We start from the raw sequence: 22727 nt of genomic DNA on the forward strand, positions 1-22727 counted from the left end.
CCAGTTGGATAGGCAGCCTGGTCCGAGTATGAAACCTCTTTGTGGAGACTGTGATCGACAGCAGACGCAGAGGGCCCTCATACTGCCTGTCTAATTATCAGGCCACATGGGAAACAAGCAAACAGCATGCGATGTGCGATATCAGCTCAGCGTGCTCCTTCGCGTCCTCCGCTGCTTCTCACTCCGTCCTTGGGCAAAGCCCCGGCCGAGCAGCATCATCGGCATCTTCGCCGCCTTCCCCTTTAGTGCTCCAGTTACTCCCTCACATGCGCTCTGGCCGGAGATCTGCAGCCTTCGTGGATGCTCTGACAGACGGAAACAGAAATAGCTCCACAAATAGACCCATCCTCTGGCTCACAGGGGAGCGCTAGCCCCACTTCTGTGTGCTCTTGCCTCCTATTTCATGCGTGCCTCAGGCCAAAACAAGTTAGCTGGGAACCACAGGGAAATCAAATTTGGAATTATTAGATCATACCGAAAGTATCAAGGGAAGAAAATGTGCGAATAAATACATATTGTTATGAAAATAGGTTGATTTCTGTCAGTCAGTATCAGGATATGAACAATCTGGAGCAGCTTAATTTGAAACGGCAGCTGTAAAACTAGTGTTCTGCAAGGGATTTGCCGTCGGCCTCTTTAAATCTGCAGCGTTGGAAACCAAGAGACAAACTTAGCTCTTAATATAGACAATGGCAAAATGAAAGCAGCCATTTATCTCCTGGATGCCATTAGCGCTGCGATTGGATTACTCAAGGCGTCCCTTTCGAATCAGACATGTTACATGATGCTTTTATGTGATAAGAAGGAAGCAGCACTCGCACTGCGAGAATATATGGAAGTTGAGTCTGTACGACGCGGACACAATGTGGGGGAAGAAAGAGCATTGAGTTTAAATATAGTATCCTCCTGTGTTCTCATATTTAACGTGCATTCAGTCAAGCCGACGACGGATTAACGTTCCCTCTGCAAAAGTCCGCATATAAAACTGGGATAAAATCTTGATGAGGTTTCACAGTGTGTGAAAGTGGGAGGTGAGAGACTGCCAACGACTGAGTCAAACCTCCATCTGTGTTGCGGCTCCTGCGTTGCTATTTCTTTTCTCTTTCTTCCTTTGGCAGAAATTCTGTGACAGAAGCAAACGCAGTCTTTTCCCTGGACTGCTCGTGTCCTTGAGTCGGCCCTCTCTGAAAGGATGCTCCTTTGCATCATCCTTTTTTTCTTCTTCTTCTCCTTCTTTCTCTCGCTCTCTGCTGCGTGACCTATCTCATTTGCACAACACCTTGCACAAGATTAGTCGTGGAGTGGCGTGACAGGGACATTTCTTATCTCTTGGGTAGCCTCGCCAGCTCTGCCTCGCATTTTCAGTTCAATTTTCAATTCAGTTTCAAACGTTCACAAAATCCCAAAAATATTATTTGATGTGAAACTGAAAATATTTACGGCGTGGAGGAGAGAAATATATAGAATAATATACAACTGGAGTGGCGGAGTTATCTAAATAATTAATTCACAGCTGTGTCCTGTACTATAAGGCATCCTCCAGAGAGCTACCTAAGGACTGAGGCCTCAGGCTTAAAGCCTTTGAGTTACTCCTGCAGGAAACATGGAGAGAAAAAAAAAAAAGTATCCCGAGACAGGAGAGGGGCTTCAAAGCCCTGCTGCATTATTAAACCGGTCTCTCCATCTGCAGACTGCGGCCTGAGGACAGACTCACACCTACTGAATGGGGCGAAAGGAAGCACACAGGAGCACTGAAGGGCGCAGATGCAGCAAGCGCCAAAATATTGTTCAAAGTGAGACTCACGAAGCAGCAGCGATTCTAGTCGCGGGTTCTGAGATGCGTGCGTTAATTACTTCTCTTCACGCCTCTCTGTACCGTGTCCAATCCAGGTCACGTACAGTCGTCTTCACAGATAGAAATGAAGCTACACCGTGATATGCCGAGCTTTTAAAAGAATCGTAAACAGTTGGTGAAATGGAAGATGGTGAAAGATATATACATAGATCTTTTAAGCGATAATACAACGACGTGAACATACTCCATATTCTTACTCACAGCAAAATGTCACTTCAGGTATGAGCAGCATTTAAACATTAGTGGTACGGGTGAATATAGTTTTTAATAACCTCTTTAGCGACAACTCAATAAACATTCACTAGATCCCAAACTGATCGAGTGTCTGTGGGATGATCCACAGAACAGAGGCAGGTTGGACCTATTTACACAACAGCTGCAACAAATCCAAACATGTCCTCTTTACATTTTTCACAACACTGAATCAGAGTAAAATGGTTAAGCGCGTTAAATGCTCAGGCAAATGCTTACACGTGGTAAGAATGCATAACCTATTTGCGCCTCGTCTCGTTCAAGAGGAGACAACACATGCTCGGATGACTAATTCCCTGGGAGAGTCGAGGAGCGGGGTTTTTGGTTACAGTTTGTACTTCTGACTCTTACGTCAAAGCTCTTAGCTGCAAAAAGTAGCACAGATACTGATTAGTGGCCTCGCACGTGATATCACTCGGAGGCTCAGATGTCCTCCGCGCTGAAAGAGATGGAAATCACCAGAGCCCCTCCCTGAGTCTAGTTCGGGGGCAAGAGCTCAGTCACACAAAGTGCTCAAAACGCGAGCCCTCCTTCTTTTCCTTTTCCGTCCTCCTTTCTGCTGTAGTATCTAGAACCCCCCCCCACACACACACACACTTTGTCCTGACCTCGGCGTTGGTGAGTAATGACGGACGAGGAGTGAGGGGGGGTTAGATACTGGAAATGCCTCCCATGGCTGACCTTATAAGGCCGTCGGGAAACTGCTGATTTCAGGTTTCAGGGGCTCAAATAGCCACCCCGTCTCTTTTTTTTCACAACCATGGCTTCAGTCGCCCCCTCCCTCTATTACTTCCAGCATCCTGTCCGTATCAGCTCACATTTCACAGAGGGGGAAGGCCCGTGCCACAAAGGCTTTCTCGCAGCGTGAGTCCTTAAGATAACGTGCTGGAATTTTTGCCTGCTGTCATTCAGGGACAGTTTACATACGGAGAGACAGCTCTGCTGCTGGACACAGACTAAAAAAAACGTCCCCTCCTTGTATATTAACCAACAATCCGATGTGTGGTTTAAGCTTTAAATCACATTCTTCAGCCTTTTTGGCTACATTCACAGAAGAAGGTGCAACGTGAAGTTAATGCAAGCAGAGACAGCGCGGTTTGGGAACGTTTCAGCATGAGGACGTTTAAAGGTTCGCCAGGAAGTTTAGTGAATTTCCTGTTTTTAAAAGGTCGATTTCTTTTTCATATTAAAAGGTTGTAGCTAACAAGTGACTCACTGGGTGTTTTTCTCTTTAAACCCACAGAGAGGAACCAGCAGAACATTTCTGAATCCGCAATATTAAATGATGTGAAACTGCATTTTAAAAGAAGGAGACAGCGTCTGAGAGCAGCACAAATCACAGACTGCAGGTTTAATGTGAGGGTGACAGGTTTTGATAAGAAAGAGGAATGCGTGGAATTAGAAGAGATCAGTGTTTCTGCTGCATTCTTTAAGGTCATTGTGAGTCTGATGGTAAAGTGCTACTGTGCAATCTTGAAGTGCTCTGTTAAAGTCCAGAGATGTTGGTAACCACAATCGCTGTGCACGATCTTTTCCACCGTTTTGGCATTCCGCTCTGGTCTAAAAACGACAGCTTTTAGAAGTTGTTGGGTGAAATCTGAGGATCTTAAAACAAACCGTTTCATGTAACAAAGGGACCCAAGCCTTCCGCATGGCCACAAAGAACTGCCTCCAATATTTCTGAACATCCGCGCCCTTCATCTGTTGTTTTTCTTCACTGTTGTGTTTTTTTAATATGCTACTTTCACCTGCCAGGACGGCGCACATAATAAGCGACGAATTATACTACCAAATGAGTTATTAAAACACATAATTGCTTTTTTTAGTTTGTCGGTTCACATTAAAATGCAACAGGCTTCAAACTAGATGCAAGGAAAACGCCACCGCCATTAACATCGCGGCCTCTCATCTCGCCATGTGAGGCCTCTTGACGAGAGCAACTGATTAAAATGATTAGAGGGAAAGCCCCCCCCCCCCCCCCCCCCGATTGGAAATTCTTAATGAAATTTGTTATTCTAATTGAGCAACACCAACAAATTCAATCAATCCCTTCTAATTTCACTTTTCTCTCTGTGATTTTCTGTCTGGACCACAGAATGGAGACCTTGCCGTTCTCTTCGTTCAGACTCTGAAGACTTTTCTTGAAGGTGTGTGTGTTTGCCGGGTAGCTGCAACAAAACCTGTCTGGTACTTGTTCCTTACCTTTTTTGTACTTCTACTGCAAATATTTAACATTTTACTCCCAAATCTAGCTAGCTAAAATTATGTGACTGTTTCAGTTACTTTGCAAACTTCCTGAACATACTCAAATATTTAAAATTTGCTACCTCTCAATTAGCGACTCAATAATAGTAACCGAGTAGTATGATAATATAATTATCAGAAATAAATATAAATAGGCCACTGTGCTGCTAATTCTTTTTGTGTTATTTCTTTTGGGCCATTTTCAGTTGTTTTATTATAATTAAAATATATTTATTTATTATGATTAGCTTTCTAATATTGTTCTGACTCATCAGAGAATGGAGATTGTCCTTCATCTCAGTGGACACTCAGTCAGTCTCTAGGGTGTTTAATTTTGAGGAAGGATTATTAAAGTATTTGCACGAGAAGCAAATAGACGCAGAATGAAGATATAATTAATCTATATCCACTGTCTCAGTTGTAGCAACAAATATTTTCTCCTCATTAGGACAACTCCCCTGAAACAGCGTCTTCAAGATTAAATGTTTCGTCTTGATCTGCGCTTCAGACAGGAAAACTGCTGGCACAATATTCAAGTGAAGCACTTTGGAACATGAAGCTTTCCAGCAGACCTTTCTCATAAAAGAGGGATATAATTGCGGAGCGTGGTCTGTTTGAAGACACGGCTATCCCAAACCCCCAGCCTCACTCTGCTCCATCTCACTGCCGCTTAAACAAGCCGGAGTCCTTTGACACTCCACAGTGGAGACAGACGCGTGTGTGGGGGCCTCCCATTTATATTTCAACTGGCTCACTCATGAAAAAAAAATGAAAAAAATCTTTTGAACAGGGAAATAAAGCCAACACAACAATACACTACTAGAGATCCAGTACAAAAAATGTATTTGCATTTAAGGAAATGTTTGAGATTTGAAGATACAGTGGATTACTCTGTCATGTTTCTGCATCTTAATTTAAAAACCAAACCAGCTCAGACAGTTCTCGCGTCAGTGTCGTTCAACACACAAAACCACCTTTCATCCCCTCGCACAAATCATTACTTGGATTCCTCTGGAACGACGGCCCGGGCCTGGATACTCGATTCACAATTCAGACGAGCTGAATGAGGCGCAGACACGAGACGGCGTGCGACGTTACAGCAGGCGTCGTTAAAAGGCTGCAGCTGCCTCGCTGCTGAATAGCCGGCGGGGGCAAAATGCAGGGGCTTTTAAGGACAACAGGTTCTTCAAGCTTATCTCCCTTCAAAATCACGCGGCCATAAAAAACGCCGACCCCGGTAGAAACGAGCTTTGATACAGTCGTGTTGTTACACGTCGAGCGCTCGGTCCTGTTATTGTGTTGGAGTGCTGCTGTCAGCCGGATGTGCCTCAGGAGTCTCCCCACCTGGAACTCATAATTCTTCCCTGTGTGAGCTGCCACACACTCTGCTATTAATTCTTGATAAAAGAAAATATATATATATATATATATATCTTTTGTTGTCTGGCTTCTGAACAATGAGTCTCTGTGTCAGTGCAAAAGCAGAGTTGTCTTTATGTGGCTGGTTTCAGGTTTTCTTTGGAGGAACATAATGCACTGCTGTTACTTAGAACAACTACACGGCTAAAAATGATGTAACGTTCGTTAAATACCATGGAAAGTTTATTAGATCAACGTAGCTGCCTGACACAACAGTCCCAGCTCTGTGGGTTAAGTTGAAACTCTTACAGTATGATCATTTCTGATGTTGGAGTACCAATTGAATTGCAGTTTCTAATATTTAGTCTACCCCCCGTAGATAGAAATAAACTAGAACGAAATAGCTATATCATATGTGGTATGCGCAAGAAAAATAAAATTATTCTTAAATGTATTCCTAAGAGAAAAACTTTTTAAACTGATCCTGTAGCCTAAAACTAGTCAGACCACATTATTTATCTCAGTTTGTTTCCCCTTCCACAGATACATAGTGGAGTGCGGTCATTCACACTTTCCATGAGAATATGTGGCCATTGATTAGAGGTGATTAGAGGTGATTAGAGGAGTCGTCACATGGCATTTAAAGACAGACACACCTCATCAACCCACTTTCGTATGTGTCACCGTCTTACATAACAAGCTTTCAGGCAGAGCTCAGGCTCCGGGCCACGTTGCCCTGGGAGAACCCTCCCTCCCCTACCCTTTCTTGTTCTCTCGTACCGTGTAGGTGTGCACAGCCGCTGCCAGAGGTATTTTAATCGAAAAACTATTAAAGGAGTTGCTTGACATTAAGTGGGAAATGTGCGAATTAAAATTCTTGTGGGATTAGGTGAGGTGAGAATAACACTGTCGTGTCTGTGCGGTAAATAACAGATGATAAAAGCTGTCATTTGACAAGGCCGCCGTTTCTTGGCTGGGAGGAGGAGGAACTTCCTGGTTGCTGCAGGGGTTGTCTGTTGCACTGTAGTCTCGGCCAACACGCAGTCTGGCGCATAAGACCACACCAAATGGAGAACTCTCATTTTGTTGCAGTGTGTTTGTAGAGATTATACAAAAAAAAAATTAAAAAAGAGAGAAATGCTCTGTAGCAGTGGTGTAAAACGTCCTCACTGGTGCAAGTAATACGTTCTTACCCAGCTTTTTACTTGATTCTGGTTCATTTTTGCCATACAGACATATAGCATAGTGGTATATTTAAGAACGGAAATATGCAAAATGCAAATAAACATAATTAGTAAGATTTTAAACTGCTCCTTCAGGATTCAAACTACACAATTACAGCATGTACTGAATGAGAACTACTGATGAGGTCCTGTTTGTGGATAAGACTTTAGATAAGGCCGCTTGGTGTGTTTGAAAGTAAAACTCAACATGATCAACACGTCTTGTATATATTAAAAAAAATGGTATAAAAACAATGCAAAACACTTCTATAAAACACAAATACACACGACAACAAGAGGATCCCAGTCACGTCCTCACACGAGGAGCTACAGATATGCTCGTGGGCCCTGCGTATGCGGATGTGAGGCGTGTTCCTCAGGAGAACAGCAGAACTTTCTGCAGCGTCCTCCTGAGCGGCTCCTCCTCGGGCTTGCTGTCAGGGATCATGTCAGCGCTCCTCTCCGCGCTCAGCCAGATGGTCGGCCTCATGGCCGCGCAACCCCGCAGCCCGGCCTGGGTGATGTTCCTGCAGAAGTCCACCTTGACTTCTTCCAGGCTGTCCCCGTGGGCCGCCACACCCCGCAGGCTGCAGTCAGTGATGCGCACGCAGTTCTCCAGGTGGAGGCACCGCAGCTTCCTGCAGCGCAGCAGCACAGAGATCACATCCTGGTCGGTGATGTGCCCGCAGCCGGACAGGGTTAGCGAGAGCAGGTTGGGACACCTGCGGCACAGAGAGGCAGCGAGAGTCAGTGACATGACCCAGACACGTGATGGAGTGCAAAACCAGTTCTGAGTCATCTCTACGCATCCCGCCTTGGGAAATAATAGTAGAGAGGGATTAGCGTGTTTGAAGAAGGACAAGTCTTAAGTAAACAGCGCTGTTATTGGCGTGTGTGGCTGATGAATGCTGGGGTTGAGGTTTAAAACGGAATCAGATAACAGAGGGAAGCATATAAAGGGAGGGGGTGGGGGGCTGATCTGAGCCATATGTGAACGCAATGTAAACCACAAAGAGGCAAGCAACACGATCTGTTCAGCGATAGAGCAGTTCAATGCCTACACCAAGCCCTCTCTTCTTTACACTCTGCCCCACTGGGACGTATGAGTTTCCGTTCTCTAAAAGGCGTTTGCGAGCACACGGCGCTAACAAACAGAACAATTACAGGATGTTGGATGAAATACAGCATGACAACGACACAATGTCTGAATAGTTCTTTCAGCAATCACTTTCTAAAAATGAACGCTGAACGTTGCCGCACATTGAGGTCCTGCAGCACAGAGCTGGCAGACAGACACTCGGATGGATCGCGGATGTCATTTATGTTCACTGGAGCACATTACATAAAGACTTACATAATCTTACCACTTCACCACATGTGAGACAAACATATTCCAGCCGCTGTCATGTGTGGAGGGTGCTGCCCCAGTAACCCCTGAACATGCAACAGCACAGGCAATCCATGTGCCCAGTTACGTGTTTTTTTTTTTTTTATCAGGGGACGCGAGTGCACATTGTTGACATTAACTAAAAATAAAAGAGGAGGTGGACCGGTGTACTTAGAGACGGTGGTATTTGCAGATTCATTTGCTCTCCAGCGACCGTGTGTGTGTGTTTCATCAGAGAAGATAAAACACAGGAAAATGAGCGGAAGTAGATGCAAGAGACATTTAAAGAGTGCACAACCTCTGTTACATAATCTGCCCTCCTGTGACTCCTTCCCTCACTTGGTGCAGATTCTTTGCTGTGTTGTCTCAAAGCTTATCTGCTGTTCAAACCAGCCTGTCGCAATCGGCCCTCATCAAATTCTCCTCTCTTACATTCTCACACATTTTAATATTACACATAAATCCAGCCCATAGCGCCTGTTTTCGTGGGTAGTCACGTTTCCCTTCAGACAGGTGCCTGTATTTTTCTCGTGCATAGATGATTTCTCATGGACAAAGTGAGAGAATGCACCTGCTGAAATATAAAATGAAAATCCCTGATCTTTTCAAAATAGCGTGAATGGGATTTTTATCGGCGCTAAGTGCCGACGAGCAGGGAGCCTCATCTGTGCAGCTACTGTGTGTATCCCTCTGCGGTATTTTCTTCTTTCCGTTTCCGTTTAAGACATGATGTAGTTCGCGTTCAGACAAACAACAGCCTGGTCTATGCTGAGCACGACTCGCGCTCGGGCGCACCACACCACTGCTAACCCTTAATCATCTCTCTAATGACCCGTTTGGTTTCCTAACGGTTACTTTGTCCGGTCAAATTATCCAGTGAACTCTAAAAGGAACTAAGATGTGCATTTACTGCTCATCCCCATTCGGTCTCTTAAGTGAAAAGGGTTAAATGGGTTTTGGGAGTCTGCCGCTTCCTTGATTCAGTGCCAGTTATTTTCGAAAGCAGCCGTCAGCTAAAGCTCTAAGTACTCTGTAAGCAGAAATCGTAACCTGTACCTTAAATAGTAACCCAAGATGTGCTCATTCTTGTTTCGCTAAGAGAAGGCATCAGTTTAGCCAAATGGTGCATATCAAAGCGTGGAGCGAAATTGCTCTGAAATATTTAATCATGAAAGTCTCATGCCAGAGCTACTTGTGCCACCCACTGTGCAGCCCACGCTACACTGCACGTTAATTCATGTTGTATAACCCTGATGCTGTGACCTCAAGTTAATCAAAGAAATTCTTGATAGCTGCTTTAGCGTAGTCATCTGGGTTTAGAGAAGCAGTATGCTGTGAACTACTCCATAAAGGGGCCCAAAGACATGCTATGTTTTATAGCTTTTTCCATGGAGTTAAAAAAAAAAAAAAAGAGAGAGAAAAAAGGAAAAGACACAAGCTTGGCGTCAGAGCTTGCGTGGAGACTTATCCAGGAAGAGGCAGCCAGAGACAGACGCACATGTTCATTCCTCTGACAGCAACAAAGAGCCAATTGTAGGCTCCACCTGCATGCATAAATCTCCAGTATGCAGCTGACTGGGAGGGTCTGTGGCCAAATCGCTCTTTTTCACCCTCGCAGCGTCTGTGTGTCCCCTCCCATTCAGTCACGTGCGCTTGCTTTCCCCGTCTCTTAGATAATTTGAGAGGGGTTATTAGTATGCAATGAGATACAAGCCCCAGACAAAGTAGGTGGTTCTAGTTTTGACTTGTCTCCCAGCTCTCATGCTCTCAAATTTCACAATACAGGAAATCCTCGCTGGGCTGTGCTCTGAGCCTGCCCATTTTCCCTCCTCTTGTCCCAGCCAGCTGCGGTGGCCAAGCTCCCTCACATCAACGGCTATTACTGGCCGCCTTGAAGAAATTATCCAGAGACCTCATTACGCCTCTCCAGGCTGATTCCTGCGTGGAGCCAGCCACGCACACAAGGCCAGCGAACCAAAACAGCTAATTTTCGAGCGATCTATCAAATCCATCTGTCACGTCATTCGATAAATCTAATTTGATATGTGACCACAGTTATGTTAGTTAATAGAATCAGTCTTATGACCCACAGATGTGTCATTTTTCCTGTCTCTATAGCGAGCTCTGGATTGACCATCTGTTTCTAATGAGTTAGTTCCCCGCTGCCTACAGCTAAACATGGCAGTTTGACGAGGCCATGTGCCTCTAAATGAAAACAGTTTTGTTTCTTTTTGCGGCTGTGAATGACCCCGAAAAACCCCAAAACTGTGTACTCATCCTCATGACGCATCTGACCAAAAGTCACTTTTTTAGACCAACTCAACAGGTCATGCCATAGTTATGTTAAACGCTCTGAAGTCAATATATGTATCTACATAGGGTGAAACTAAATACCTAAGGGAACAAGCTCAATGTAAACTACTTTTTTTTTGCCACTCTCTGCTGATCACCAGTGATCATTAGGAAATAAATATTGGCAGGTGTCTTTCCAAAGCGCAGAAAAACCACACACAAAGACTCACATGAGGCAGACTTGGGCCAAGAAATTGCTAACCAGGCTTTCATGTTTACTGCAGATGTCCTTCTGGAAAGAGGTCTTCAACCAGTCCTCGATGTTGCACACTTGCAGGACCCTGCTGGAGTACCAGCAGATAGTCAAGTGGCGCAGCGAGGGTCCCAACACGAAGTTGTCCCTTCGGAGTTGACACGGGGAGCTGAAGTGCAGTAGATTCCAGAGGCGGGGGTCCAGGAATACCTCGCGCAGCTGATGACAGGTAAGGGACAAACTCCTCCGGTTGTCCTTATCCAGGAAGGAGAAAAGGTGAAGGAGGCACTCCCGGTTGAGCTGAGTGAGATGCATGGTGAGCCGTCCCGAGACATAAAGAAAAAGGGCCTCGTCCCCGGGGCAGCGATAGGCCTGCTGGTAGGCAGCAACAATGAGCCCACAGCCCGTATTGTGTGGCCTAGATACATGATGCCCCCTCAGGCACACGCTTGGAGGCCTGCACATATAAGGCCGTGGAGTGGCGGGCTATTTTGGGAAGACAACTGCGGTACGGTCAAAGATGGAAGTGTTTGAGCCGTGCGCTCCCCTTCCATCTGTCATGGCTCTCAACAGGCAGTGAGCGCTGCGCTGAGCCAGATGTTTACACTTCCCTGGCCTAGTTCTCAGTTACAGACACACACAATAAAAGGGAAACATCTCCACCTTGTACTGCAAAAAAAAAAAAAAAAAACAACAACAAAAAAAAGACCTTCTGTTTTTTAGGTTTAAAAGAATTATTAATTATTTAAAGAATCAGGTTTAAAAGGCATCCGATCATGTGCAGTGGTGGATGCACATTCATTAATTTTCAATGAAGGCAGATGTAATTTCAGCTCGGGCACCTTATTGCGTGAACACCATATCAGAAACAAACTATTATTAGAGGCAAAGTACTTTTAAATGTTTGGCTGCTGTCTTAAATTTGTCTGTGAGGCAACTCTGTGATTTCTCTCCTAAATATAAAGAGGGTGTGAAAACAATTTAACCGCATCGTGTAAGGATATGGTCATCAACACACGCGACTGGATTCAGATTACAGAGTATATAGTTAGCCTGTCTGAACAATTAACAGAGGATTTACAGAAGATATTTTTACAGTTACATACACCTGTTCAATTCAATTAAGGCCTCACGGCAAGCCTCAAGAGCTGACCAAAAAGGGAACTTCCCAGTATCACAGTCAAGGTAACTAGGGACAAATACTTTCATAACTATAACCCGGAAAGGCCTTCATGTGAGTGAAAGTCACGAGTACAAACAGTGTTACGCAGGACTACGTGTGCCTAAAGGAACACAGTAAACTATGACTCAGTGTGTGTTTGCTCAACTGGAGCGCACACAGGGTTTTGAAATGGCGGAGAAGGCAAAATACCATTATATTAAGTCATCACTCCATGCTACCTTCCCAGTTCTGTTCTGCTCCACGTGTTATCATCAATCTCTAAAGCACATTGGACACTGGAAATGCCACTGTTGGGAGGCTGGCTACACCGTGTACCGTGACTCACTGTGTCATGATGTCCTTAACCAGACCTCTGATCCGACAAACACAATGCAATGTGAGCTTATTATTAGCAGCTGCGCGCTGGTCTCCGAGAGAAGAAGGGGAAGGGAAAAAAAAAAGGCCACTTGTGTCATTAATGGGGACAGAGTAGAGAGCTCACAGCCACCTGTGAGCAGGCAATGAAGAGCAGCTGTTCCTCAGCATACAGGAGTGCTTGTTCCTGCCAGAGAGAGAGAAGGCTCACTGGCTGGCACGTGTCCCGAGGGGAGCTCTATGTGTGTTTGTGTGGGTGGAGAACTTTACTAAAGGGAAGAGAAGAACAAAAGAAAAGGGCTTGCAAAATTCATTATTACACAGGATAAGACGCCGTGCCAAAATCACAGGCAAAACACATTAAGAAGCAGGCTAGCAGTCAGCTACCGGTTAGCAACTAACCAGAAGAAACCAGCTAACTAACCTTGGGCACCTCCCTTCCTTCACCGATGTTTCGTTAAGTCAGGCCCACGGCACATCAACAAGGTTTAATAGTGAGTTCCAGCGTCCTGGAGTCACCCTGCTCCATGCTGCCACCGCACAACCCACGTTTTCCCAGCGTTGCCTGGCTTTCAACCGCTGAGAAATTCACAGAGAAATTAACTTAGCCCCTTTTATTGATATTCAATAAATTATGTCGGTCGGGTGTCCAAGCGACCTCTCTCCTCGGGAGGGGAAGGGAAGGGGTGGGATGAGGACACAGGGGTAGGGGGTGGGGGAAACGAACACATTTGGTGTAATTTATATATTTAAAATTAACTTTTTTATCCAAAGTGTCACACCTGTTAATTTAAGACATTATCCTGAAAATAAATAAATAAAAAATTTACAGCAAAGCGTAGCCGTGTATTTTTCATTTAGAGCTGTGACTCAGTTTATCCGATTAATTGATTGTTCTGTAACATGTAAATATGTTCACTATAATAATAATAATAATAATAAAAGTCTTGACAGATATTTTGGTCTTAGATATGCATTATTATGGCCTTAGTAAATATGAGATTGTGATGCTTAAAAAAAAGAAATAGATATTAGGGCTGTCAATAGATTAAAATATTTAATCGAGATTAATCTCAATATCCATAATCTGATTTTTTTTTTTTGGGTAAGTAGTTTTAAACGTACCTCAAGGGAATATTTAATTATTTAATTATTCTTTGATTTCTGGAGTGAGGCAATATACTTGGCATTAAGCAAATGTGTGTTTTTACTGTTGCAACAAACCAAAACAATGACAGATACTATCCAGATTATTGTTGTGGGGGCGACTTTGTTGAAATTTATGCAGCTGCTTGATCGAGAGGTAACTTGGATGGCCAACTGTTCTTTTAGGAAACCATCTGGTGGGACACTCAGCAGAAATTGTCATTAAAAAGATTTGTTACTTCACTAGTTTCTGTATGTTTGATTATGTTTTGTTCATTCGAAAGAATTGTGATATTAAAAGAAATGTAACGTGTTAATATGGACAGCTTTGGCAGATATAGACATTCTTGTCTTTATGTCTAGTTTTTAACTGCAGCAGTTTGTCTGAAGCTCAGGGACTGATTAAAAACATTACACACGAACATTTGAACAAAATCTTCTCTATTGCATTCTGTCACAGTCACACATTTTTAAAAGACAATTTCTTTAGGTCCCCTGTATACCCTTTTCAGATCAACATAAAATGTTCAATGATACTTCAGCACCAATACGGACAAAACTACTTGAGAATGATCACGACTTTCTAAAGCCCTAAGGAGCGCTTGTCAGACAAATGTGATGCCTTCTAAATCCTAAAATCTCCGTTAATAACTGGAAACCAGAATTACAAGGTTCTTAAGAGGTGGAAAATATAAAACTGGAAACTTCAAAAACAATAGGAATTCCAAATATTGTTACAAGGACACAGTGTCTTGACACAATGAATCTCCTCAGTCTAGGCTAAACATTGGACCAGCTCAGGTTTTCCCAGGCTAAAGCTTTACTTCATTACTTTAAACGATCACCTTTGGAATCTATTACATACAGAAAAGTCTACCCCAGTGGAGGAATACACCTTCAAGAAATAAATGCAAAAAGTCACACTAAAACAAAAAAAATATAAGCAGCAAGTAATACATGATGCTGTCAAGCAGGTCATAAACACAACAGAGAGGCTGATACATTAAATGTGAAAAACGAACTAACATGATCAAGCGCTGTGACAAATGTGATTGAGGTGAAGTCAAAATGGAGTGATGAGCTGGTCTGAGGCAGTGAAATCTGAGTTAATCATTGTGCAACAGTTTGTATGGCTTGGTGAGCTTCCTCTGCTGCAGCCTTGTCTGAGGTATCCCTATCTGTTGCAGCGTCCCCTGACGACGTGTCCGCCTCATCTTGTTCAGTCGTGTCTTTGCTCACATCTCCCAGGGTATCTTGGGCTTTCTCGTCCAGGATATTCACGTGTAAGGCTTCCACATCTGTCAAAACCATGTCTGTGGCTACTGTATCTGCTGCAACCTTGTCCTGAGAGACTGTTTCTGATGAAACTCTGTCCACAGCTGCTGTGTCCACAGCAGGCTTATTTGTGGCTGCGCTGTTTGAGGCAGTCTTGTCTGAGGCCCCCTGACCGGTCTTCTCCACGTAGAAGAGGATGTAGGCCTTGGCCTTCCTGACTGTGTCCTCATTGGTTAGAGTCACTGTGCTGTCGTTGAAGTGGTACCAGCGGCCCTCGTGGCTGCCATATGCTGTATAATGCCCTGATCCAACCCTGCAAATGCAGACACATATATCACATCCTGCAGCCTGGCTCCTAAGAAGCCTTCCTTTATTGCTGCTAAAGCAAGAGGGATTCACTCAAGTTGACAGCAGCAGTGCAACATTGCCACTTAGAGGCCAACTGTCACAGCAGCCCTTTGATTAAATTGCACATTCAGAGCCTCAGCTTAATCCCATTTAGCATTTAGTGGCTACATGAATTTTTAAACTGCAGTGGTCGACAAGGTTTTAGACTAAATTGGATCTAAATTGTTTATGCCCTGACTGACTGACTGACAGCTGCTGCTAAGGAGAGCTGGCTGGCTGATGACATACATATGTCTTAATTTTGGTACCATCAGAAAACTGCTGACTTCAAAAGATATTTCAAGATACTGCCACATGAAGTACTTAAATCAGAAGATCGTAATGAAAGAGAGTAAACTTAAACCTAGAATCTATTAACATTGGTGACATATTTTCCATTCATAATGCATAAACTAAGAAACTTAGGTTAGTATTCTTGAATCTATGTAAGCACTGAAATAAAACCACAGATTCAAGCCTGAAAGATACAAAACATCTACTCACCCAGATCCATGATGCACCACGACAGCAGCAAGGTCATACAGGCAAGTCCCTGGTAATGAGTTCTCTGGCTGCAAACAAGAAAGAGCCAGATGAGAGGAAAATCTGCACTTTCAGTTCTACCCACACCATTAAACCCCAAGATTTACAGACAAGAAAGCAAGTCTTACCAAAGACTATACAATTAACACAAAAATACCTGGAGAATATACACAGATACCTATATAGTTTGTTTTTGTTGGGAAAAAAATAAAATGTACATTTAAAAAAGAGAATTTTTAAATTCAAATTTAAAAATTTAAATTAATTTAAAGAATAACAGCATCCGAAAGATAATTTGAGATAATAAACGATCATTTTCTATTTCCTCCAATGTTCAGGATTGTGACAGACAAGAGATCTACGGTAGAATAGCGCCCCCTGGAGCTTGTAGGGGGTCCGATTCATCATAAACCCTTGAAACAGAATGATGTAAGCTTTTACATAAAGATCCAGAGTTCAACATCGAGGAAACAAGTCGACATCGCCTAGTAGAGATCCATCAATAAGCCACAATTGCAGATTCAACATTCATTTATTGTCATTTTGTGTGTACATAACGAAATTTTAGGATCAATTTCATAATCATTTCCCTTAGTTCAGGACGTGGCCAACAATGATCCATCAAACTGCCCAGCAGAAAAACATGTTTTTCCCCAGTGTGTGGCTCTGAGTCTATCAGCAGCAGCAGGATGTCCAGATGTCCAAAATTCTGTTTGAGCAAATCACCAGTTTGGCAAAGGAGCTATTGTAATTTTGGAATATAAACACAAGTCCTATAATATCATTATTTCAAACAGACTATTCTTCACGCTGTCTGCGGCTGCTCTGTTTGTGCTCGACTTACAATGCCGTCATCACAGTTCACGGTCCTAGTTCACATGCGATATTCAGTCAGCTGTGTGTCATCGCTTCAAATCCATCCATGTTGTGCCTAGTGTCTTCAATGCTTTTTTACGGTTACCAAGCCATAACCCTTCATTACAAAAGGTTTGAATCTGGCACAAGTGCACATGGCTCTCGTGGCACATTATTTTGTAACTTTTCCAAAATGAGAGCATCCTGACCCTAAATCTTCTCAGCTTTCCTCATTAAACTGCAGTATTCCTGTTCTCATTAATGTAGTATTTGCCCATTCAACCTGCTTGTGTAAGAGTCAGTGAATTACTACATATCATAAGCTCAAAACCTATATTGTGAGATTTCTTGATGTGCATTTTTTTTAAGCTCACCTCAAGTAAGTAGCCCCTCATGTCCAAGCCTCTCAGTGGGAATTCCACATAAGTATCCACCTTGTTTCTCAAAAAGGCGGTCCAGTGGAACCGCTTAAGGTGCAGACACAAAACCTGCAATGGGAAATAAAACCTCCATTTATACCAAAGTCGCAGTGTTTTCCACAGCTCTTTGTTTCTTAGAGAATATTAAATCAAAGAAGGAAAACGTGTAACATAATTGAGAATTGCTTTCATACTTTTGGCAGCTTCTGGATCCAGAACTTCTTAGTTGATTTCTGTCGCTTTTTACACTTGTGGCAATAGTACAGCTCTGTTTCGTCAAGTTCTTCCAGGTCAGTGAAGCTTCGCAAGCAGTCTAAAAGTAAGTCACACAAATGGAAAATGTGCTCATGAGTTTGAGCATCACACACTTCAAACTAAAACAAGAAATACCTAGAAAACCTTAATTTAGTGGAAGCATTACCGCGTAAGGTGCATGTTGGCCCCGGCTCCTGGTCCTTACTTCTCTTTTGTCTGAACTGACTGGGAATGTCCAATGACAGGTCTAAGACAAAAAAAGATAACTTAATAAGGAACCACAATCAAAACACTTTCCTTGTCTTGTATACTGAAAACCCACATTATATGTGTGCTATCTTGTATAAACATTCCCGCATTAACTTAAATACTAAAAGGAAAGTTTACAATAGAAAGATTTTGATTAGTTCACAAAATTACTGAAAAGAATCAAAAATGAGACAAGTTGTAGAAATGCTCAGCATTCGTTGTTCTCTTACCAAGAAACGGATCAAACTTCCGAGATTCTGTCCCACATATCAGGCAGTTCACTTCATTCTGAAGTATACCACCAAAAATAGATGTGACAACACTGGCAGTCCCATTACTGGAAAAGACCAAAAGGCACAAATCAGTTTTAATCAGTTAAATTTCATATATTAATATGTATTCTTCTTGGGGACCAGCATAGCGGCCGTGCTATTTGAAAAGAATGTCAAGTATAAGAATGTGACAAAAAAAAATATGATGGTGAAATAACATAGAAAAACCAGCTGGTCAAACAAGAAAGAGAAAACAGAGACTTTCATAAACTACATCGTGGATACAGACAGAATGACTGCTATAGGATTGTTGATTTAAAAGTGAACCAGGTGAAATATAACCACAGTTCATATCACTGCGAGCTTAGATGAACTCACATGCAGCATTTGCCCTCCGTGGACAGTCTGACTCCATCCTGAGGTGAGGCTGGATGAGAAGCCCCGTTGCGACTGTACTGCAGCTCCCTGTGGAGGTGGTCTAACAGGTAACGCATGAATTCATGGGCGTCCTGCTGCTGATAGCCCCTGTGTACAAAAACATGGCTTTAAATTACATCACTGTAATCACTCATAACATGTTCTTCGAGTCTTTGATGTTTAATAAACCTTGTCTACAGAACAGAAAACAGTTTCCTGCTCAGCATTAGCAGCTTGAGTCTGGTAAACTGTGCTGATGTACCTGAAGCTTGGCATGATCTTCCAGATGGCATAAAATAAGGAGTCTGGACTGAAGGCGGTTTGGCTCCCTTGCCACAGGGAGCAAAGCGTTTTCCTGAACTCCTCCACCAAAGATCTGTTCAACATAAGGAAACCCTGTTACAAGTCTGCATAGTAAAGACAGTTAATATCAAACTCTAATGCATTCAGAAAAAGCAGATTTGTGTCAGACTGCAGTGTAGCAGTATTATTATCCTGCTGCAGATTTAACTGTAAAGATAATTGCTGCTGCTGTCAAGAGCGCCGTATCACCTCTCAGTACGTCCTCTTATATGAGGTAATCTTGCCAATCTTATACTTGCTGCAATTACTGTCAGAATCATGCCCACAAATCCTCCCTCCTCCATAAGAGGACCTTACACACTGCTGTCCCCTTGGCTGCGGGTGTGGTACATCCTTCTTCCTGCCGTCTTACCACTGCGGAGAGCTACTGCAGGCAGCTCCTTGAAATAGCAGCTGAACTGCTCGATGTTGCTGTCAAAGAAACACATTTTGTAATAGCATGTCTGAATTGTAAAAAATGCCCAAAATCACCATTATGGAAATGTATATCAGCCTTAATTGTCTTGAATTATCTCACACTGTAAACTTTTTTTTTATGGTTTCTATACTAGGAGACAGCCAAAAGTTGTATACAGGAAATTGGTAATACAGATGAATTTAGCCAATTTCTCACACGAAATAAGAATTCTTTGTAAATAACATTATTTCATTTGTTAAGTTGTTTTTAGTGTTTGGAAATACAAACTTTTGAGCCAAAAGCAGGGGTGCAAAACACAAACTTAAAAACAAATATTGCACTCGACATAATGTTTCAAGCTGCCTTTGAGTGTAATTACCCTAAACTGATTTTACTCATTGACTTCAAGGGGTCAGGCACCATTTCCAGGTAAAGAAAACTTAATGACTAAAGATCCACCAAAGAATTCATCCGAAGACTCTGCCCATTTTGTTAAAAAATTTATCATGAAATTTGTGAAAACAATGGACCCTGCAAAATGAATGAAATATGCATTAAAAAAATACTACGGTATTCTTTGGTCATAACTGTAAATGTGAAATGACACCAGCTTAATGAGGGAAATGGTGAATTGGCCGGGAAATCAGTCTGTTCATTGAGTCTTGTTTCCAAGCAGCCTGTGTAATCCCCCTGACTGTGCCCCAGACTGTATTAATAAAGGATGACTGGTCGTGGGGCCCCGGGTCTACATGGGGCAGAGCTACTGAAATCTGCTGCATATCCAGTTTATCACCCACATACCTCCTCCTCAGCGCAGAGCCTTACCTGAGGGACTGCAGAATGGCATTCATGAAGCACGTGTTGCCCAAGTTCCGCAGGCCTGTGGCGCCCAATGCTGCCCCGTCCTGACAGAGACAAGTGGTTACGTAAAGACGCGCGTTTGTGTGTTTATTTTAACGTCTTATAGAAAACGTGCATCCAAACAGCACGTTTTAAACGCTTAAAAGTTATTGTGACGGTCGTTTGGTGTGCAGCTCTGTAAAAGGCAGGCTGTGACTCATTTAATTGGAGCTGTGTGCTACAGCGTGAATACAGACTTGTAAAAAAAGGAAATTTGACCACGTTTTAATGAGCAATACAGGCTTTTGTGCCAGGTCACAATTTTGGAGCAGCTGTAACTTTGCTTCTCCTTCCATAAGGAAACAATGTTACTTTTAAGGCAGTACTTACATTGTCTTTTAACAGCTTGCTGTCTGGAGCTGGGTTGTCCTGAAGTTTTCTTTTCCTCTGTCTCTCACCCATCAATGCTGAACTGTAAGATGACATATTTTACTTGGGCACTGATCCTTCATTGTGAAACATTTTCAAATTTTTGTTGAGGCATATTTTTTGGCATAGTCCTCACTTGGCTTTTTATGTTGTGCTAAACTCTTGCAAAAGCAGAAATTCTGGATCTATTTAGTATCGATATTATTTATTAAGTGTGATGTGTGAAGAAACAAATACCAAGATTTCACAGCTGAAATTTGTACTTACTTTTCCAAACTCTGAAGATGTTCCCTCACCTTTTGCACCTGTCCAAGTCTGGTGTCATTGACAACAAAGTCATCACATCTGTAACTACAAAGTCCACATTAGTCCAATCATATACATACAAGGGAAAAAAACAACAAAATCAAATAACAAGACGTTTCTGATGGACTGTGGACAAAGATAAATTTGTCACGATGGATACTCACCAAAACAGACTGTAGTTGCTGCAGTCCATGCAGACAGAATGATGAGTTTTCTCTTTTTCCTGTTTCTCACCCTTCCTTTGATTATTGCCAAGGACCTGGCTATCTTCAAAGTGCTTCTTTGCATGACCATTGACATATCTGCACATAAACAGATAGGTGTTGGTGGAGGGAGTTGGACGGGTCGGGTATGATAACAATACTTAAAAAAATGACCAATCCAGTTGTAGAAAAAAATAATATCTAATAAAAATCCTAATGTCTGTTGTGTGTCTGTTGTGTTCATTTTCTTCTATTCTATTTTTTATTTTATTTCCAGACATATACTCACCTGCCTGAACATTAGATACACTGGTTACTATTCTAATATTCAATTTATGTTGAAATAGCATCAGAAAGATGGTTATTCGTGTGTAAGATCATTCTGAAGGATGTACTTTGTGGTGGTGTTAAACTGAAAACTTAACTTTCATGAAGATAAGACTGTTGCATTCGTTCTCACTGGAGTTCTTCATAAACTGGTGACAGTATGTGTGACGCAGGTTTAATGCATCACACTTTTGTGAGCACGTTGCACCAGGATTTCCACACATTACTCTGTTATACTCATTACTAGCATTTGTCCGTATTGATGTTACTTTTCTCGAATTCAAAAACGTGGCTGTAGACCTGCTGCTAAAGTCAAAACAGCTAAAAGACTGACACTTACCGTCCACAATGGACCATCAGACAGGTAAGGCAAATCCACGGGCTTTTATTAGACCTGCAAACTGAACACAACAGACAAAGCACCGTGTTGCAGTGAGTGTGAATTGCACCTGAACGGATCATTAATTTACGTAATATCGTGAATAGTGATTTGCCCTTGTGATAGCTGCTAGTGTTGACTTGTGGCTACAGAAATCTATCTAGCTGACACAAATATGGCAGCTCCCGCAGCCGTGTGACCAGAGACTCGTAAAACCAAAACCACTGTGTTGACAATGATCTGAATATCGTTGAGGGAAAAGGGCCAAAAAAAAAATACTTATTTTATCTTCTTACCGTTGCAACACCAGGAGGACGGGGTGCCGTTGGGGAACCTGGAGGAGTAATCGATGGTACAGCTAACATTTGAGTTGAGATGAGGGCACTCCATCAGCTTACAATTGTCCAGTCAGCCACCGCTAGTCAACACCACAACACCAACAGCACCAAGGACCCGACAGCTAACAATAGTCAGCCAATTAACCTAAACTAGCGAGCTAACCTTAGCCAACCAACTACTTCTGATCTCGGACGCACGTTTTCCTGTCTCTGCTAACGCCAAAGACGTGTGGTAGCTGCTATATAGCCTGCATCGTTTCAGCGTTAAAAGAAACACGTAAAACCCTAAATTCAAAGACTGCTGCTTCCACCGGACACACTGCAAGGTAAAATAGTAGCTTTATCTTTGGTCTTCAAGGTGTATCTACTGGCGCTCGCCACAAACAAATGGAAATAACTCGAGGAAGTGACGTCGTGTCTGCCGGCTCGGCCATTTGCCAAAAACAAAGATGAAAACACTTCTGGGAGAAACCTTTGACTACTTCCTGTTTCGCTTATAGTGCTCTGGTCGCTCGGATGTATTTACTTCGTGCACTTCTTATTTTAGTTAACGTACTGTACCTTTTTTATTCACACTTGTTGACAGCTGGAAGTCCAGTGGTTAACCAAATTAAGCTATGAAGCTTTTTTAGAAGTTCGTCGCCCACACGCATGCGTACTAGTTATGTTAGACTATGACATGATCACTTTCCTCGTAAATCTACTACTAGCCAGGTTTCACTCGTTTGGTTTGTCTCAAATCCATTAATCCATTAATATAGCATACACAATCCTTGCACATGACATAATGTAACTAACATGTTTTAAAATAGGATTACATATACCCAAACTGCACTGTGTTATTAAGTGATGTGTTACAGAAACTTTATGCCCACTGAAAATGATCCAGGACCTTTCTCGACTGCTTTAGCCTAATAGGCTTGAT

At 42.7% G+C, this 22727-nt stretch overlaps 2 protein-coding genes across 2 annotated transcripts; both read right to left on the bottom strand.

Annotated features, from left to right (window-relative positions):
• Positions 1-5177: 5177 nt before the first annotated feature.
• Positions 5178-11313, bottom strand: fbxl22 (F-box and leucine-rich repeat protein 22). Its single transcript, XM_047597436.1, has 2 exons — positions 10843-11313; positions 5178-7655 (listed from the first exon to the last, which is right to left on the bottom strand). Exons 1-2 carry the CDS (start codon positions 11178-11180, stop codon positions 7310-7312), a joined length of 684 nt encoding a protein of 227 aa, XP_047453392.1. The 5' UTR covers positions 11181-11313; the 3' UTR covers positions 5178-7309.
• Positions 11314-13972: 2659 nt separating this feature from the next.
• Positions 13973-22278, bottom strand: usp3 (ubiquitin specific peptidase 3). Its single transcript, XM_047597307.1, has 15 exons — positions 21761-22278; positions 21426-21486; positions 20720-20857; positions 20517-20600; positions 20211-20292; positions 19806-19885; positions 18881-18994; positions 18483-18596; positions 18182-18328; positions 17762-17868; positions 17449-17529; positions 17222-17340; positions 16983-17096; positions 15715-15782; positions 13973-15136 (listed from the first exon to the last, which is right to left on the bottom strand). Exons 1-15 carry the CDS (start codon positions 21852-21854, stop codon positions 14659-14661), a joined length of 1881 nt encoding a protein of 626 aa, XP_047453263.1. The 5' UTR covers positions 21855-22278; the 3' UTR covers positions 13973-14658.
• Between the last annotated feature and the right edge of the window lie 449 nt (positions 22279-22727).

This window comes from Mugil cephalus, chromosome 10, assembly GCF_022458985.1.
Source record: "Mugil cephalus isolate CIBA_MC_2020 chromosome 10, CIBA_Mcephalus_1.1, whole genome shotgun sequence".
In the NCBI taxonomy this organism is placed as follows: Eukaryota; Metazoa; Chordata; class Actinopteri; order Mugiliformes; family Mugilidae; genus Mugil; species Mugil cephalus.

Bases quoted from the DNA above. Each gene is read 5' to 3' on its own strand.
- usp3 (XM_047597307.1), bottom strand. From the start codon at position 21,854: ATGGAGTGCCCTCATCTCAACTCAAATGTTAGCTGTACCATCGATTAC. The intron at 18,329-18,482 runs GTACATCAGCAC...TTTTGTACACAG, and splicing joins AAGATCATGCCAAGCTTCAG to GGGCTATCAGCAGCAGGACG. The intron at 15,783-16,982 runs GTGAGCTTAAAA...TCTTGTTTGCAG, and splicing joins TGAGGGGCTACTTACTTGAG to CCAGAGAACTCATTACCAGG.
- fbxl22 (XM_047597436.1), bottom strand. From the start codon at position 11,180: ATGCATCTCACTCAGCTCAACCGGGAGTGCCTCCTTCACCTTTTCTCC. The intron at 7,656-10,842 runs GTGAGTCTTTGT...TCTGTGCCGCAG, and splicing joins TTGGCCCAAGTCTGCCTCAT to GTGTCCCAACCTGCTCTCGC.